This window comes from Haliotis rufescens, unplaced genomic scaffold (genome assembly GCF_023055435.1).
Source record: "Haliotis rufescens isolate VD_foot unplaced genomic scaffold, xgHalRufe1.0.p SCAF_129, whole genome shotgun sequence".
Taxonomy (NCBI): domain Eukaryota; kingdom Metazoa; phylum Mollusca; class Gastropoda; order Lepetellida; family Haliotidae; genus Haliotis; species Haliotis rufescens.
Genome location: NW_025963812.1, coordinates 31,466 through 47,351, shown reverse-complemented (window position 1 = coordinate 47,351; position 15,886 = coordinate 31,466). Strand labels below are relative to the sequence as shown.

At 45.6% G+C, this 15,886-nt stretch overlaps 1 protein-coding gene across 1 annotated transcript in view; it reads right to left on the bottom strand.

The window, feature by feature from the left end:
- The window catches only part of LOC124110915, a 50,948-nt gene that overhangs the window by 4,391 nt on the left and 30,671 nt on the right, over nt 1–15,886 (bottom strand). Inside the window, exons 18-28 of the mRNA XM_048394032.1 lie at nt 13,813–14,052; nt 13,204–13,418; nt 12,710–12,792; nt 11,942–12,120; nt 10,692–10,820; nt 9,336–9,743; nt 8,178–8,395; nt 4,238–4,314; nt 2,113–2,305; nt 1,740–1,854; nt 490–716 (exon numbers count right to left, since the gene is read on the bottom strand). Of these exons, the coding sequence (XP_048249989.1) occupies nt 490–716; nt 1,740–1,854; nt 2,113–2,305; nt 4,238–4,314; nt 8,178–8,395; nt 9,336–9,743; nt 10,692–10,820; nt 11,942–12,120; nt 12,710–12,792; nt 13,204–13,418; nt 13,813–14,052 (2,084 nt within the window). The remainder of the gene's footprint in view (nt 1–489; nt 717–1,739; nt 1,855–2,112; nt 2,306–4,237; nt 4,315–8,177; nt 8,396–9,335; nt 9,744–10,691; nt 10,821–11,941; nt 12,121–12,709; nt 12,793–13,203; nt 13,419–13,812; nt 14,053–15,886) is intronic.

Here is a 15,886-nt window from a genome sequence, read left to right as displayed (position 1 = left end):
TGCCCAGCACTATAAAACCGGCATTAGCCAGGGATCCCGCAAGCGGCTACACATAGGCGTATGCACATATTGATTGACGTTACACCTCATTCCACCCCTGGGGGCACGGGTGGCCCAGTCGTCTAAGGCGCCGCGATTCGCTGTGCAGAGTTGCGTCCCTTGGGCACGCCAGAAACCTATGATTGTGGGTTCGAATCCCGGTTCCCCCTAGTTATGTTTCTAGGTTTGTCAGCACCATAGCCGTGCTCGTGGGTTTCACCGAAGTGGTAAACATCTGAGACCTGCATCACTTCGAGCTTTCCTCCCACATTAAGCTGACACGCCGTGATTTAACTGGAATACTGTTAAAAGCGGCGTTAAACCCAACTCACTCACTCACTCATTCCACCCCTCCCCTCTCTGATCTTAATACGTGATTTCTGGTTAATGAGGTATTCACAAATTAAGGACAATTGCCAACGTAAGCTGCTGTGTATTGCTTCGGATCACCTGTGTTAGCTCGGGTACTTCAGTCCAGGTATTGCGTTGACACGCGGATAGCAGCGGAGCGTTAAACCTCCACGTGCCGTCGCTCCAACACGTGACTTTATTTAAAGTACCGCAGAAACTGTGGCCAGCGTGACACGTGACCGTCCCTTCAGCTCCAACCGACGTCTCACTTTGCTGAACCTGACCATTCAGTACAATGGCCGACGAGCAGTCTTTGTAGCCATTCTCTAGAAGTGGAAATGTGGTTCTATTAATTATCTGATTAATTTCATTGTTTTGTTACTTTAACTCAATTATATATAGGTACATAATAAATGGGAAACGCAATTTAACAACAACAACAACAAATTGCTAAGTAATATCAAATAAATTCCTTTCTCTTGAAAGGATTGCTTCATCGACTTACAAGGCTTCGAATTAAACAATAAAATAAGCTTGATCGCTTAAGATATCAATGTTCACAGCTCATTGTATTTGGGGGGCACAGGTGGCCCAGTCGTCTAAGGCGCCGCGATTCGCCGTGCAGAGTTGCGTCCATTGGGCACGCCAGAAACCTATGATTGTGGGTTCGAATCCTTGTTCGCCTCGATTATGTTTCAAGGTTTGTCAGCACCATACCCGTGCTCGTGGGTTTCACCGAAGTGGTAAACGTCTGAGACCTGCATCACTTCGGGCTTTCCTCCCACATTAAGCTGACACGCCGTGATATAACTGGAATAATGTTAAAAGCGGCGTTAAACCAAACTCACTCACTCACTCACTCACTCATTGTATTTGAGAGACATGGTATTTGAAGCTGCCAACCGTCAATATCAAAATGAAAGACGTTTTTTTTATTAGTGAGTGAGTGAGTTGGTTTTAACACCGCTTTTATCAGTATTCAAGTTATATCACGGCGTGTCATCTTAATGTTGGAGGAAAGCCCGAAGTGATGCAGGTCTCAGACGTTGACCACTTCGGTGTAACCCTCGAGCACGGGTATGGTGCTGACAAACCTAGAAACATAATCGGGGCGAACCGGGATTCGAACCAACAATCATAGGTTTCTGGCGTGCCCAAGGGACGCGACTCTGCACAGCGAATCGCGGCGCCTTAGGCGACTGGGCCACCCGTGCCCCCAGCTTTTTTTATTACGGTACGCTAAAACATCTGCCGGTCCTTTCTTAATCTAATCATTTTGTTGTTGTTAAAAATACAACATTTGCTACGGCTGCAGAACAGAGGAGGCTGAGGCTGAGGCCAGAACTGACCAGGTGTAAAGATGCGGACATTCTCGGCCTTGTCTGCTTGGATGAAGACGTAGGCGACCTGGCTGTAGTCAAAGGTGTCGTTGTAGGAAGCAACCTCAGTATCGTCTACACTGATCTGGAGAAATAGGTGACACAACTATTGATAACTACACAAGGTAGATCGAAGCTCATGATGTCACTGGATTGTCTGGTACAGACTCGATTATTTACAGACCTCTGTCATATAGCTGGAATATTGCTGAGTGTGGCGTTAAACAAACAAACTCCTCCTACTCCTAATCCTACTCCTGTGTGATGCTCATACATGTATCTGATATTGCTGGAATATTGCAACAGAAGGTATAAAAACATACTCACGAAGAGATAACGTTACCTTATACAGACTATTCGACAACATCACAGTCAAGTGGAACTTCTTATTCTTTGTAAAAGGAAACAATGATATATCAGACTTGGTCTCTGTAGCGGATTTCGGTTGGTGTCCAACTGTAAAAGTTTCATTTGCAAAAGAAGCATCTATTTGTAGGAGTATGTTCCGGAAATCGCCGAAATGCAGAGAAAACGTCCTGAAAAATCAAATGAAATATATCTGATCCAATGAATAGGCTTGAAAATACACACTGATTTCATTATAAACAGATCACCAAGGTACCAATTTGAAATTGTTCTGGAACGTATTTAATCAAAATTAAACATGCATCTATCTTCTTCCATAAAACCATTGACAGAAAATTCAGGTACATTCTAAATTTTGTAACTCCATTTTGTTACTCTGAACCTTTAACATTGACTTAAAATAGTCATAGCACTGAGATGCTTTGTGAAGCCGGGCCAAGGATATAGGGAGGCACATACTTGGAGCTCATCATCATCCAGCACTCGACTGCATTTTAGAATGTACATATACCTCTCTAAAAAAGTAGGGTATCAGGAAATATAAATCCTCTACAACGCGATGAACGCATAAGAGCTATTGACATGCTTCTAACTGAAAGAACAGATTCAAACTGATAGGTTGCCAATATGTTAATGTGCCCCAGTCTGTGAATTGCAGACTTTGCAACAGGTTTCTGCAAATATAAAATGTTAATGATCGTCCGCGAACAATTCCAGATTTAGTAGAAACCAGGGTTTAAGAGATCGAGCCCAAACAGACAATCAAATCGCTGTTCATGTGCGCCAGGCCACCGGAGTTAAAGTCACTGACCAGATGCTTAGAAATCTCCTGCATGCAGCTAATCTACATCCTCTGCGATGACGTGTTGCACCACCTTAACTTAAGGGTGGAATTGGTAGAGACTGGGGACATTGCCGATGGCCTCGTGCAATGTGTTCATACGAGTCTAATTCCACTCTGGACTTTCTGGATAGGCGTGGACGTGTCCTAGCGAACGTCATGCCAACGTCAACGTAAAGCAAAATGACAGATTTGGGAGTGGGTCTGTGTTGATATGGGGCGGGATCATTATGATTGCCAAAGTGTGTATTGTCAAAGGACTGAGTGAATATAATGTTATGCCGCTTAAAGCAATAACCAAGCCATATCATGGCGGACACCAAAAAATGGGCCTTAGGAAATATTGTCCCCCGAAGGTTCAACTATCAGTACTACCGAAACAACATACTGGCGCCAATAGTGGTGCCGTTTGCGGACCACGCTTGTAGACGTTTTGTCTTTCAAGACGATAAAGTTCATGATCACAGCGCACATATCTAACTGAGTACCTCCAGTAGCAAAACCCGGATGCATTAACTGACCATGACTCCTGACCTGTCTTGGACCTGGGGGCACGGGTGGCCCAGTCGTCTAAGGCGCTGCGATTCCCTGTGCAGAGTTGCGTCCCTTGGACAAACCAGAAACCTATGATTGTGGGTTGGAATCCCGGTTCGCCCCAATTATGTTTCTAGGTTTGTCAGCACCATACCCGTGCTCTTGGGTTTCACCGAAGTGGTCAACGTCTGAGACCTGCATCACTTCGGGCTTTCCTCCCACATTAAGTTGACACGCCGTGATATAACTGGAATATTGTTAAAAGCGGCGTTAAACCCAACTCACTCACTCACTCACTTTCTTGGACCTTATTTTCCAAGGCCACCGCTAGGTCAGCCGAACTTGGTCAGGCGCTGCAAATGGACAAGACTCCCTCAAATTGTCACTGGGAGATTGATTCGACTAGCCACGCCGTATAAACGAAATTTGACCCAAGTGTAGGGGTGTGGCCAATTATTGATCAAGTCATCTCAAACGTTCATTTTTTTACACCACACTTCTGTGGTCTTTCTTGGTTGTTTGCACCTTACAACACACTGCCACCATGTTCTGTTGATTGGCATGTTACACCTAGTCCTCCCAAGTTTCTGATCCATTCATGGCCAACACTCGACACCTTCTTGCATGTTGGTCATCATCTGTGAAGTCGAATAAACCCTACTTTCCAGATGATATGATAATCTGAGTCATTTTCAAAACATGTCATTTAAATCTATGGAACATATACCCGTTTTCTGTGAGATAAAGAGACAGCGTTGACCCCTCGGTCACCTTGCATGGCCAGTGAGCTGTAAGGTTCCTTTCCTGAAAGAAGCCAAGACATAGTAAAACAGCAGAATAAAACATCAGAGTAAAACAGCAGAGTAAAACATTAGAGTAAAACAGCAGAGTAAAACGGCAGAGTAAATCAGCAGAGTAAAACAACAGAGTAAAACAGTAAAGTAAAACAACAGAGTAAAACAGTAAAGTTAAACAACAGAGTAAAACAGCAAAGTAAAACAACAGAGTAAAACAGCAGAGTAAAACGACAAAGTAAAACAGCAGAGTAAAACAGCAAAGTAAAACAACAGAGTAAATCAGCAGAGTAAAACGACAAAGTTTAACAGCAGAGTAAAACAGCAGAGTAAAACAACAGGGTAAAACACATGCCTACTGGGATTCTCTGTTGTTTTACGCTGCAGTTAGCAATTATTTGAAAGTTATGTAAATGCGTCTTGGCCAAGGAAACCTGCATCTAAACGTATGAGTAAGTGTGTAACGCCATAGGGTGTGTGGGTGTTGGTGGGGGTGTTGGTGTGGGTGTTGGTGTGGGTGTTGGTAGGGGTGTTGGTGGGGGTGTTGGTGTGGGTGTTGGTGTTGGTGTTGGTGTGGGTGTGGGTGTGGGTGTTGGTGTGGGTGTTGGTGTGGGTGTGGGTGTGGGTGTTGGTGTGGGTGTTGGTGTGGGTGTTGGTGTGGGTGTGGGTGTGGGTGTTGGTGTGGGTGTGGGTGTTGGTGTTGGTGTGGGTGTGGGTGTGGGTGTTGGTGTGGGTGTTGGTGTGGGTGTGGGTGTGGGTGTGGGTGTGGGTGTTGGTGTGGGTGTTGGTGTTGGTGTGGGTGTGGGTGTTGGTGTTGGTGTTGGTGTGGGTGTTGGTGTTGGTGTGGGTGTGGGTGTTGGTGTTGGTGTGGGTGTTGGTGTGGGTGTGGGTGTTGGTGGGGGTGTTGGTGTGGGTGTTGGTGTGGGTGTTGGTGGGGGTGTTGGTGGGGGTGTTGGTGTGGGTGTTGGTGTTGGTGTTGGTGTGGGTGTGGGTGTGGGTGTTGGTGTGGGTGTTGGTGTGGGTGTGGGTGTGGGTGTTGGTGTGGGTGTTGGTGTGGGTGTTGGTGTTGGTGTTGGTGTTGGTGTTGGTGTGGGTGTGGGTGTTGGTGTGGGTGTTGGTGTGGGTGTTGGTGTGGGTGTTGGTGTGGGTGTTGGTGTTGGTGTGGGTGTGGGTGTTGGTGTGGGTGTTGGTGGGGGTGTTGGTGTGGGTGTTGGTGTGGGTGTTGGTGTGGGTGTTGGTGTGGGTGTTGGTGTGGGTGTTGGTGTGGGTGTGGGTGTGGGTGTTGGTGTGGGTGTGGGTGTGGGTGTTGGTGTGGGTGTTGGTGTGGGTGTTGGTGTGGGTGTTGGTGTGGGTGTTGGTGTTGGTGTTGGTGTGGGTGTGGGTGTTGGTGTGGGTGTTGGTGTGGGTGTTGGTGTGGGTGTTGGTGTGGGTGTTGGTGTGGGTGTTGGTGTTGGTGTTGGTGTTGGTGTTGGTGTGGGTGTGGGTGTTGGTGTGGGTGTTGGTGTGGGTGTTGGTGTGGGTGTGGGGTGTGGGTGTTGGTGTGGGTGTTGGTGTGGGTGTTGGTGTTGGTGTTGGTGTGGGTGTGGGTGTGGGTGTTGGTGTGGGTGTTGGTGTGGGTGTGGGTGTGGGTGTTGGTGTGGGTGTTGGTGTGGGTGTTGGTGTTGGTGTTGGTGTTGGTGTGGGTGTGGGTGTTGGTGTGGGTGTTGGTGTGGGTGTGGGTGTGGGTGTTGGTGTGGGTGTTGGTGTGGGTGTTGGTGTGGGTGTTGGTGGGGGTGTTGGCGTGGGTGTTGGTGTGGGTGTTGGTGTGGGTGTGGGTGTGGGTGTTGGTGTGGGTGTTGGTGTGGGTGTTGGTGTTGGTGTGGGTGTGGGTGTTGGTGTGGGTGTTGGTGTTGGTGTTGGTGTTGGTGTTGGTGTGGGTGTGGGTGTTGGTGTGGGTGTTGGTGTGGGTGTGGGTGTGGGTGTGGGTGTTGGTGTGGGTGTTGGTGTGGGTGTTGGTGTTGGTGTTGGTGTTGGTGTGGGTGTGGGTGTTGGTGTGGGTGTTGGTGTTGGTGTTGGTGTTGGTGTGGGTGTGGGTGTTGGTGTCGGTGTTGGTGTGGGTGTGGGTGTGGGTGTTGGTGTGGGTGTTGGTGTGGGTGTTGGTGTGGGTGTGGGGTCGGGTGGGGTGGGGTTACACTGACCCAATAGTAGAGGTGGCCGCCCAATCCCCTGTTTTTAGTCGGGAAACAGAGACCTCTTCAGACCAGGAATCCATACAGGGGAATGGCTGTCGTAAACCAAATAACGTAAACACTCGCCCGAAGGTTGTTTGTATGTGGTTCATTTTGCCTCTGTACAGGGACGAAATAATACGATGTTTCATTTGCCTGCGTATACAGACAAGATAATTTGCAACATCACTATCTTTTGTTTTCAAATGAGTCATTTTACAGAACGCCACTATTTTGCGTAACGAGTGATAAAATAATAGGAACTTTCGCAATCTTGTGTATCTAGTGCCATCTTCCCGAGGCAAGGGAGTTAACTGACTTTAAAAGTCCAGTTTCCACCCTTGCCTAACTAGGCTACAATTCCTCGGCTCGATCGTAGCGTCCCCAGTGTTTCAACGAGTCATGTCCCTTCTGAGCCTCTCCTATGGACCAATCAGATTCCACCTCTCGTATCACTTGCATTTGTATCAAACAAAATGGCGGCGCCATGTCAAGACGATCCGGGGCGGTCGGGTAGCCTAGTGGTTAAAGCGTTCGCTCGTCACGCCGAAGACTCGGGTTCGATTCCCGACATGGGTACAATGTGTGAAGCCCATTTCTGGTGTCCCCCGCCGTGATATTGCTGGAATATTGCTAAAAGCGGCGTAAAACCGTATTCATTCACTCACTCACTCAAGACGATCCGATTTATAGTGTGATAAAACGGGTCTTACACTGCGGACTGCATCAAATCACGTAAGCACCTTGTTTAAAAACATGAAAAGATTTGGAAAATATTTGTTGTCAACGAGTTGGCGGTGTACACACTTTGCAAACCCTGAAATCGACCGAAATCTACACGACAGTTTACGAACCGTATTTTGATTTCGCTGCGCAATTTTGATTGGACTATGCATAGACTCGTTAGTCCAGCCAAAATGTAACTCCATATACCAGCCTAGTTCGGCAAGGGTGGAAACTGGACTTTTAAAGTCAGTTAACTCCCATGCTTCGGGAAGATGTGCCGTCATGGGGTATCGAATGCCTATATATTTTGTATACGTTTACGAAATACTATGAAACGTCGTGTTTATTCAGTGATATTGTGGCAAGGACGTCGTCAAAAATGGTCATGCGTTGACGTCATGGGGAAGAACGTCACTATCACCTCGTTTACGCGAGGACCTGGTGTAATCACTGATTTTCAGCGGTTAATTCATCGGGGGCACAGGTGGCCCAGTCGTCTAAGGCGCCGCGATTCGCTGTGCAGAGTTGCGTCCCTTAGGCACGCCAGAAACCTATGATTGTGGGTTTGAATCCTGGTTCGCCTCGATTATTTTTCTAGGTTTGTCAGCACCATACCCGTGCTCGTGGGTTTCACCGAAGTGGTAAACGTCCAAGACCTGCATCACTTCGGGCTTTCCTCCCACATAAAGCTGACACACCGTGATATAACTGGAATAATGTTAAAAGCGGCGTTAAACCCAACTCACTCACTCATATTATATTCAAAGCTATATACCCTGTACGCCATATGGAATGTGTTTCGGCGGATAATCAAGACCATCTATTCTCCAACATTGAATTTTCTGGTGTCCCCCGCCGTGATATTGCTGGAATATTGCTAAAAGCGGCGTAAAACCATACTCACTCACTCACTCCAACATTGACATCTCATGATACTCACTTTGGGATGCCATGTCATTTTCCGGCATTCACCTTTGACCTCGTTTCCCACCACGCCCATAGTGCAGTTAGCCACATTGTCCTCGCCACAGAACATATAGTTCTGGTCGACACACGTGTACGTAACAGAGGTAGATATTCGTGATTCACGTTGATATTTATCAATGACCATGTTGAGAGGAGGCGGTTCTGGACTCCCACAGGTTTCTGGGTGTTCAACTAAAACAGTACATGGATATTTTATACAAATATATGTAGCTTTGACCTCTTGGGGACACAATACAAAGACATTACAATCAATGGAACAGTGCAAGAAGAAATCACGGAAAGCTTTTTAATGAATCAGACTTAACGACACTAAAAGTTAGTGAGTGAGTATGGTTTTACGCCGCTTTCAGCAATATTCCAGCAATTCCACGGCGGGGGACACCAGAAATGGGCTTCACACGTTGTACCCATGTCGGGAATCGAGCCCGGGTCTTCGACGTGACGAGAGAACGCTTTAACCACCAGGCTACCCGACCGCCCCTATTAGAGTTAAGGACACTAAAAACAGTCAAAACGGGTAGGCTTGTGAAATACACTAAAATAACTAAACGTTTTTGTGTTTTGTTTGACGCCACACTCAGCAATATCTGATACATTACGTCATGTAAATAATCAAGTGTGGAAAACAAACCAGTGATTGATACTATGAGTAACGTCCCATGGTGTCGGGGTACATACATCATACATCAAACAATACAGGGTCCATTTAATCACAGACCGCCTCCGTGGTCTAGTGGTAGAGCGTCCGCCCGGAGAGCGGAAGGTCTGGGGATCGATCTCCGGCCGCGTCATACCAAAAGACGTTAAAAGATGGTATTTGTTGTTACCCTGTCTGGCGCTCGGCATTAAGGGGCTAAAACAAGGACTGGTCGGCTCGGAGTCAGTATACTGTGTCTGAGTGGGGTATTCATGTTAAACTGCGGCATGGTATCACAGAGAGCTAGCACTATAAATCGGCATCAGTCCGGACTAGTACAAGCAGCCACACAAACACACACACGTACATGCACGTCGCTATATAAGTGCAATAATCTTGGACGCGACGTTAAACCCCATTTCACCTCACTTCACCTCACCTTTTAATCACGGTCACAATACAATATATACTCACTGTTGATAACATTGGTTGTGCCTGTTATTCTTATTTGATCTATGGCCGATGATACAGGTGCTTGCATGATAAATCCTGCCCCTATTACAGACCCCTCCCCCAACTTAAGGTCAAGGCCATTTGACCAGTCCAGCCAGAATGTCCTGTAATCATCACACGACAGCGGACTGTCCCAGATGGACTTCTGTTCAGGACATACTGTACAGTCCGTCTTTGTATTCTCTCTGGCACCAAGGGTGAACTGGACGTGGTCCTCCAGGAACAGACCCCCCTTGACATCGATGACGACATCTTTACAAGCCTTGACCCGGAAGTATTTCGTGGTTTGAGTGGTTGTAATCGGAAGGTCAACAAACTTGTATCTGCTGTGTGGTTTTGCATGGATGTCTTTGTAGTAGGTTTTTTCATCTGCAAACCACCAAATGGAAGAATTTAACATGTCCTAGTAATGTTTTGGGGGAACGGGGGACCCAGTCGTCTGAGACGCCGCAATTCCTTGTGCAGAGTTGCGTCCCTTCGGTACGCCAGAAACCTATGATTGTGGGTTCGTATCCCGATTCGCCAAAATTATGTTTCTCGGTTTGTCAGCACCATACCCGTGCTTGTGCGTTTCACCGAAGTGGTAAACGTCTAAGACCTGCATCACTTCGGGCTTTGCTCCCACAGTTAGCAGACACGCCGTTATATCACTGTTATACTATTAGAACTGGCGTTAAACCCAACACATTCAACAAATTTGTTGCTTATTCAATAAATCAAACAGCGAACAACGATGAAACCCCAAAGTGTTGCTATGACATCTATGTTCTTAAATTATTATATTTCTTGTTAAACAATGATGATTAATTATTGCTTTTCATAATTATGAACCAAAACACTAAAATGCAGAATCATACATCATTACATATTTAGATATTATGTTCTTGACTGAGAACATTCAATAAGCGTCAAAGGCATATTAATAATTTTGACGATGGGGTACTTACCACCCAAATTACGAGAATGACAAAGGTTCACACGTCAGGCGTCTTAAAAACAGGATCAGGGCGCAAATAATTAATGTTTCTGTGACGTCTTGTGGTGTCGTAGTTACTATAAAACGTCAAATAATCCATCCCGCTCTATCGGCAGAACCCGACGAAATGTAAGTTTCTGTTGCTTGGCGCAGCACAACACTACCCATGTAGCCTGTAAACAATCGAGTCTTGACCAGACAATCAAGTGATTGACCAGACAACTCATCGACAAGATCGCATGTTTACTGAAACTCGATTTACTGAGACCTAACATTTCCAAAGACCCGAATGCCTACTCCTCTACTGAACAATGTCTGAATACTGGAGTTCGATCACCTACCAGGCATATCAAAGCGCAGTTCCCTCACGGCCATCGGTCCAAAAAACGCGACGTCAGCAATGATGCCATCATGGACGGTACTTGACACTGCTGTCACCAAGGGAACTGAGTTGACCTCAATCTTGAAATATGAAATGGTGGATTTGTTACTGCGTGAGAGGAGCGGTCGGATAGCCTGGTCGTTAAAACATTCGCTCGTCACGCCGAAGACCCGGATCCGATTCCCGACTTGGGTACAATGTTTGAAGCCAATTTCTGCTATCCTTTCAAATGCTATTCAAGAGACACACTAGCACGTACGCTATTCAAGTGACACACTTACACATATGCTATTCAAGAGACACACCAACACGTATGCTATTCAAGAGACACACTAACATGTATGCTATTCAAGAGACACACTAACACGTATACTATTCAAGAGACGCACTAACTCGTATACTGTTCAAGAGACACACTAACACGTATACTATTCAAGTGACACACTAACACGTATACTATTCAAGAGACACACTAACACGTAGGCTGTTCAAGAGATACACTAACACGTACGCTATTCAAGAGACACACTAACACGTATACTATTCAAGAGACACACTAACGCGGGCGCTATTAAAGAGACACACTAACACGTATGCTATTCAAGAGACACACTAACATGTACGCTATTCAAGAGACACACTAACATGTATGCTATTCAAGAGACACACTAACACGTATGCTATTCAAGAGACACACTAACACGTATGCTGTTCAAGAGACACACTAACACGTATGCTATTCAAGAGATACACTAACACGTACGCTATTCAAGAGACACACTAACACTTATGATGTTCAAGAGACACACCAACAAGTGGGCTATTCAAGAGAAACACTAGCATGTATGCTATTAAAGAGACACACTAACACGTATACTGTTCAAGAGACACACTAACACGGGCGCTATTCAAGAGACACACTAACACGTACGCTATTCAAGAGACACAATATAACGTATACTATTCAAGAGGCACACTAACACGTATACTATTCAAGAGACACACTAACACGTATACTATTCAAGAGGCACACTAACACGTATACTATTCAAGAGGCACACTAACACGTATGCTATTTAAGAGACACACTAACACGTATGCTATTCAAGAGACACACTAACACGTATACTATTCAAGAGGCACCATATAACGTATACTATAACAATTCAAGAGACACGCTAGCCTATTCTGCTATTCTGACTATAGTATAGTCGGTAAAGTAGGAGATCATCAGATGGAATTCCTCTCCGATAACAAAGGGAAACATATCTGCCTGGATATCCCCCTTGTTGTTGGATACCCTTGTGACATTCTGGTAATCCTTATGGTTGAAGAAGATCCTCAATGTCAAAAAGCCTCGGAGGTTGTGGCGTAAGCTGATGTACATGCTGAAACAAGATAGAAACCGGCTGAAACCTTTTGTGCTACAGCGGTGGAACCGGTTTCATCTTCTGTCGACAGACATCTATTTTACCATCAGACGCAGATTTAGATCTGTGCCCTAATGCCCATCTGCATCCACAAACATGGTCCAGCAGTCACCAGCAAGTGAGTGAGTGAGTGAGTTTGGTTTTACGCCGCTTTTAGCAATATTCCAGCAATATCACGGCGGGGGACACCAGAAATGGGCTTCACACATTGTACCCATGTCGGGAATCGAACCCGGGTCTTCGGCGTGACGAGCGAACGCTTTAACCACTAGGCGACCCGACCGCCCCGTCACCAGCAAGTGTGGTGTGTGTTTGTGTGTGGGTCTTTCTCTCGTTTGCACCCTAAACATGTTTAGCTGTTAAACACAATCACACACATGTTTAGGCCCAATACGCGTCAAACCTATGGGACGCCCTGGGTTTGTGTTTAGGATCTAAACACAGGTTTTACTATACAGAATCCCACACTTTACGGTCAGCATTCGAATTTAGATTTAAATAGATGTATTATTTGGAAGAAGGGTAACGCAAACATGATAAAACTTACTCTTTTCCCAGTGTTGGCGTTGCAAAGATATGGACGCTGGTGGAATATACAATGGGGCAATTCAGTAGAAGTGACTTGCTGCTCTGAAAGAGGATACCAATTCCTAATGTATTTGATTTGTTTGTTTATTGTTTCAACGTCGCACTCAACAATATTCCTGCTGTATGATGAGGTTCACTTACATAATAATAATAATAATAATAATAATAATAATAATAATAATAATAATAATAATAATAAAAAAAATAAAATAAAATAAAAATAAATAAAATAATAATAATAATAATTTATGCATTTGTATAGCGCAGCATTCACTGTGCATAAGTGCTCTGTGCGCTACAATGAAACTTATAGTCAGTGGGATTGTTTTTTGAACAGGTGGGTCTTGATGGTTTTTTTGAAACAGTACCCTTGTAATTGCAGCCTTTTGTAGTAATATAGATTCCCCCTTATGGCAAACAAGGCTGCAGCATCATTAACAACGGCTTACTCACAACTGGGGGGTATCTGTAGGCTGACCGGTAGCAGGATCCTCTGATAGCTTGCCAGATGCCACCTGCGCATGCGCACGTTGGTGGCTCTAAACCACAAGGTGCATAACCTGTCTTGCACGAGTAGATGGCCTGCATCCGGGTCTCTGTGTATTGAACATCCGATGTGGCTCCATCAAGATGGGGAGGAGGGAGAACACAGTCGTAAGGTCCGGAATCTGGGAACATGCAATGATATTCTTCACTGACAGTGTAGGGGCGATCGGGTAGCCTAGTGGTTAGAGCGTTGGCACGCCACGCCGGAGACCCGGGTTCGATTCCCGACATGGGTACAATGTGTGAAGCCCATTTCTGGTGTCCCCCGCCGTGATATTGCTGGAATATTGCTAAAAGCGGCGTAAAACCATACTCACTCACTCACTCACTGACAGTATAGCTGAGAGAGGACTGATTACGTCACTACTGGCAATACTCCTGCAATATCACGGCGTTGAAAAACAAAACTGGATGTCATACCTTGTATCATGTGAGACATCTTCCCGAGGCAAGAAAGTAAACTGACTATAAAGTCCAGTTTCCACCCTTGCCGAACTAGGCTTGAATGACACTTACCTTTCTTTACCACCTTGTTGCCGTACACTTGAACCTCGCACACAGTGAACTCGTCTTGTGGTCTGACTTTGTGTCTGGTGAGTCGGGTGTACCTGCCGGGGATGGAGGACCGACAGACAAGTGACCGCGTGGTGCCGCTCGGAAACAAGCCATCATACGTGTAGCACCGCCGGCCCTTGTCTTCCGTCGTTGTGGGATCATCCATAAACACATCAATGGAGAAATCATGAAGCCTTTTGGCTGCAACACAAGTGAGACAGCATACGTTCAGAGCAGCCTATGAGCTGCGAGCAATTATGGGTATCTGTGTTCGAATTATGGCAAAGGTTGGTTGGCTGGTTTGTTGTTTGACGCCAAGGGACGCAACTCTGCACAGCGAATCGCGGCGCCTCAGACGACTTGGCCACCCGTCCCCCTTGTTACTTTAGAGCTGCCCCTGACACTGTCATCGGTACTTCTCAAAGTGGTGTTATGGAATAAACAGTGATTGGTTGATGTAACAGGAATACTGACGATGTCACTGACTCTAACGAAGTACTAGTGATCACGTCACTGGCTATTATGATGTGTGTTTGTTTGTTGTTTAACGCCGCACTCGGCAATATCGCAGCTATATGACGGCGGTCTGTAAATAATCGAGTCTGGACCAGACAATCCAGTGATTGACAACATGAGCAGCGATCCACGCAATTGGGATCGATGACATGCATCAACCAAGTCAGCGAGCCTGACCACCCGATCCCGTTAGTCGCCTCTTACGACAAGCATAGTCGCCTTTTACGGCAAGCATGGGTTGCCGAAGACCTATTCTACCCCGAATCTTCATGGATCAAAGGGTGTCTTTCAACATGAAATCACGGGGAACAGATAACTACGAAACGTCAATGCCAGACATTAACCAGTCTCGATTATCTACCGAAACAAATTCCATTTGGCTTGAAAGGAAATCAAGTGATGACACCAGGTGTCTTATGAGAATGTTCGGCCCTTCCTGTTGCACACGCCCCTCACAAAATTTGCATAAAAAGTAACAATAGCGACAGCGGCCTGTAAACAATCGACTATAGACCAGACAATCCAGTGACACAATATGCGGTTACTGACTTTCTTGAAACAATTTTGCATTTTACATCTGATGGAATTTGTGTCAATTGATACTGGTTATTCTCTGGTGTTGGAAGTTTATATATTCAACAGCAAAAGTTCCTGTGACACCAATATTTTAGTGTATTTTTCATACAAGTAAAGTTTGGTTTTCAATATTGTAGTACATGTATGGAATCAAGTCACAAAAACGCAACTGTTACAGAAAAACATGCATTCCATGCACAAGTTGACTTTTATGCAAGTCCCATGCATTTCACTACCCAAGAATGGGTATAAAAACATGTGCGTTAACGGGATTCCATATGCATTGTTTAGCATCGTGCTGACAACAACTACTCAGAAAAACAACAAAATTGCGCATTAATTCAACATTGCGAAATGCCACGCCTGTCCTAAAATGAGCGTCTGCGAGCCATTGGTATGCTTGAAGCAGGATCGAGTCAACGTGATGTTGCAAGACAATTTAACGTCCACAGAAACACCATTTGGTGCGTCATCATGGCCCAGGCATGACATTTCAACATGACAACGCCCGGCCTCATATTGCCCGACTTGTTCAGGATTCTCTTCAACAAAACAACGTGAATGTCATCTCCTGGCAGGCTCGCTCCCCCGATCTCTCACCAATCAAGCACATGTGGGATGAGATGGATCGGCGCCTTCGACGTCAACCAGGTGTTCCAGAGACACTCCAGGAACTTTGAAACATGCTCCAGCAGATATGGACAGATATCCCACAGGACTTTGTGCGACGCCTGGTCCATTCCATGAGACAAAGATGTGTTGCTTGCATCGCAACCAGAGGTGGACACACACGCTATTGATTTGTAAATTGACATTTTGTCATGTTCATGTTTTTTTTATATGAAATCACGCATTTTCAGAAGTCAGTATGGCAAATTAAACCATTTGAACACTAACAGGAGTCTTTTATCTGTTGCAAACCGAAATTGTTTTAGATTTGGTA